This window comes from Anneissia japonica, unplaced genomic scaffold, assembly GCF_011630105.1.
Source record: "Anneissia japonica isolate Jap-2015-1 unplaced genomic scaffold, ASM1163010v1 scaffold287981_len1045443_cov154, whole genome shotgun sequence".
NCBI classification, from domain to species: domain Eukaryota; kingdom Metazoa; phylum Echinodermata; class Crinoidea; order Comatulida; family Comatulidae; genus Anneissia; species Anneissia japonica.
The window spans coordinates 194,500-198,324 of record NW_022695194.1 but is presented as its reverse complement, the minus strand read 5'-3'; the positions used below and the strand labels follow the sequence as shown (position 1 = coordinate 198,324).

The window sequence follows — 3,825 nt, the reverse complement described above, 5'->3', positions numbered from 1 at the left end:
TTTCAAGTAGAAACCAATGATGAAGCGTAGAGTATCGTAATCAGTTATACCTATCAAGAATGATGGTGGATATTCAACGCATTATCAAGACAGACGTGTTTAAGCGGGAACAGTGATTAAATAGAGACGTAGTATTCGTCATTACTATTTACTCCAATAATGTTAATTAAACTGGTAGTTATTTGCTATACACGAAGATAATCTGTAAGATTTGGATAGCCAATATTTCATTATAAATTTTAAAAAGAAGACCTATTATTTTAGAAATAAAGATTTACTTATTTGTTAAATTTAAAAGTTTGTAATTCTTTTTGTTGTGTACGTTGTTGGACAGACATTAGACCTTTGATCCAAATTGATCGTCTATGACATTCATATTATATATGCATTTTCGTAGGTGACACCCCCCTCTCAGCCCCTTCCCCCAGCTCGAGCCTACGAGTCCCCCTGTCGGACAACTTAGCCCCCAGAAAATATATCCTGGAGGCGCCACTGCTAGAAAGCCGTGAACAAAAGTTGGTTGTTCTCTTAGTAATGTATATATCAATAAAAATGTTTGGTTTTTAATCTATTTATTGTTGCTTTTCATCGCACTGTAATGGTTAATTTTGTTATGCACCACACCCTTTACAAACCTGGACATCCCCCACCATCTTTCGTCCGACGCCACGACAAGGTCGTGAGACTAAACTAATCTTTAAATCCAATCAAGTTGCGGTTGCCATTCCCTAATATTGTGATCTAAAAGTATAAATTGTGGATGCCCAAAAATCTCATCTGGCAATCCCCCCTCAAGGGATAAAGTTGGTGTATAAATTCATACCTGTAAATTTTGAAAATGTGCTGCAAAGCAACTACAGTGTACCCCTATTCCAACCCCATGCAAGAACAGATACAAGATTGAAAGTTAGTGGAAGTGGGCTAGATACTGTACCCTCTATCTCGGGTCCATCGTACCATGATTGAAAAAGTCAATGCGGTGCGTAATTCATATAGTTGATAATTATATATATTTCAGAAAGTAATGGAATTGAAAAAAAGTTTTCCGACCATAGCCGGTGCGCTTCCGATGGCCCTGGTAACATATTGAATGTTGAAATGCACGGATGATAACTAAACATTTACATTCAACACAATAAAAATTCTGACTAATGATGTTGGATTAATATTGTCTATGCAGTATATTTTATTTATATATTTAGCATTTTAAACGTACATGCATTATAAAACAAATTTATTGGAATCAGAAACTATCGAAAGCTACTCGAAGATTAGAAATAAGTTTAATGGGCACATCATCATCGCCAAACACCCAGAAGCAAAAGAGTAAGAAAATCCAGGAATGATATCAGTAGAGTGGTGAGTAAGCAAGTAACTTAATTTTTGAGCAAGTCTGTGTAGACCTAGAGAATAAGACATTAGAGTCGGAATCATGCTGGGCATTTAAGAACAACAGTGAAGGTCCCGTGAATGCGCTCGGTAGATCTAGTCGTACCTAAAAATTAGTCCAGGTAGACAACACATTTTTTTTTCCCGATAAAGATAACTATTCAAAAATCACCTCCTAATGTGGCTGGAGAATGACCAATTCCAATGCTCAAAGCGTAACAATAATTTACATAGCAGTAGTTGTAAACAATTAGCTAGCCCACACCTTTAAATCAACTGAACCGTAAAAGGTAAAATCAAAGCGATATGGATTTTCACAATTATTGAAACTGAACTAGTAATTCTTTAAAAGTAGTTACAACATATTTTATTTAGTGACTTACGGTACCGGTATATATTAAACAATATAAATGATAAAGAAAAGTAGTTATATGTACCAATTATAATATCCGATATAAACAAGCATCTACAGTAATAGGTAACATATTATTTTATCATGTTAAATTCAGTGAGCTTTCTTGCAGTTGAATCAATTAAATTTAATATCCAGTGTTACCTAAACTAGAATTTCTTATATAAAGATATTATACCATAAAATAACCTTATGAATAATTAAAAAAAAAAAAAAAAAAAAGTCTGAGTATGATAGGTAGACCTACTAAACACATGATAATTTCCTTAAGCTTTCTTGTTGCATCTATTTGATATTCTGTGTAACTAATATACTCAAACAAAATATAATAATAAAGTTGATAATATTATATTTTATTATGGTATACTTTATACTCTATAATATTATGTAAGAAAAATACGCTGCAGGTAGTGTCTGGATATGCTACTTGTAAGCACTACTCTCTTACGTGATATTTCTTGCAGTTGCATTTATTTAATTGTATATTCTGTGTATTATCTGCAGATAGTGAGTGTTTCTAATAATGGTAGGTAGACTAACTAAACAATTGTTGTCATAAGATAATGATTAATAGCTAAAAACGAGATGCATTTCTAAAATGCGAATGATGGGAAATCAATAAAAAAAAACCGCTGCTTTTCTACAAAAATCTCGGCTCTCTGAATTATTTCTTTGATAAAGCGATCTATTTGGAAAGCGTAAACGATGCGAAATAAGCAACGTCATGTTAACTTCCGTGAATGTTTGCAGTTGTATCAATTTAATTTGATATTTTGTGTAGGTATTACCTAAACTTGAACTTAAAATATAGTAAAGCTGATATCATACCATAAACCTAAAATTATATAAACTAAGATATTAAAACACGTCTGGGTAAATAATATTATATCAGAAACATACTCTGCAAATGATGAGTGTTTCTAATAATGGTAGGTAGACCTACTAAACGGTTGTTGTCATAAGATAATGAACTAAAGGTCAAAAACGAGATGCACTTGTAGAACGTTAAAACGATGCACAATCAACGGAAACCGGTTGTTTCGTACGACATCTCGGCTCTTTGAATCATTTCTTTGTCCAAGCGACCCATATGTTGAATTCCCTGCTCCTTGACCTTCGCACTACTTCCTCTATTACCTCTCTTGCAGCAGCCCTTCCATGCATCGCGAATATCTTTCTGTCCTACGCAGAACAGAAGGAAAATAAAGAGGCCTTGGAGTGAGTTAAAAAGGCTGAATAAAGCCTGAAACAAATCCCTCGCAGACGAGTCGGAATCAATTGCCATGAACCCAAAAACCCACGGGAGGCCAATTAGGACAGAAACCGCGATAGCATTCTGAAAACTTTTGATGAGTATTCCCCTCTTTGCTTTGGCAACTTTTCGCCCGCAAATAAGAGTACGCATGACTAACGCGAATACAACGCAATTAAACAACAGAAGGACACCAATCACCAAGATAATGCTGAAATTTCGAACATTACCCGAAGGAACAAAACAGCTGAAATTGAAAAAAAAAAAGAAAGAAATATAAGTAAGTTCTTCACAAACAGATTATCACAATTGCTGTTACCAATATTTTTAAACAAAGAACATTATTAGTAAGCTTATTTTGTATAGAGGAGGTGTAGCAGACATTTATTAGAGTCAAACACAAACATGAAATATCCAATTAATGTTGATGATAATAATAACTAATAAAAAATAATAATCATTTTAATTATCGCTAATCAATTTTATTTGAAATTGTTGTATAATAAAAACAAAATAATGTTAAAAGCAACTGAGTTGCAAAATATAATAATTTATCATTTATATAATTAAAGTATCATAATAGCATCTTGCTGAAATTAGTTTACGGAGGTTGGAATATTTAGATAATCATAGTATTTTAATGAATTTGTAATGACATATGGATTGCCTTTGTGTAGATTATTTTTTGTAGAAGGCCTATTGCAGAGTAGTATATACATCTCTCTATTGGAAGCCTTACGTTGTAATACCTTGATGATCTTGATAGCCGTAA

At 33.1% G+C, this 3,825-nt stretch overlaps 1 protein-coding gene across 2 annotated transcripts in view; it reads right to left on the bottom strand.

The window, feature by feature from the left end:
• Window positions 1–1,162: 1,162 nt before the first annotated feature.
• The window catches only part of LOC117101395 (adhesion G-protein coupled receptor G6-like), a 27,667-nt gene continuing 25,004 nt past the window's right edge, over window positions 1,163–3,825 (bottom strand). For both annotated transcript variants that reach the window (XM_033241372.1, XM_033241371.1), the window contains exon 15: window positions 1,163–3,300. In XM_033241372.1, coding sequence (XP_033097263.1) covers window positions 2,823–3,300 — 478 coding nt within the window. In that variant the 3' untranslated portion in view covers window positions 1,163–2,822. The remainder of the gene's footprint in view (window positions 3,301–3,825) is intronic.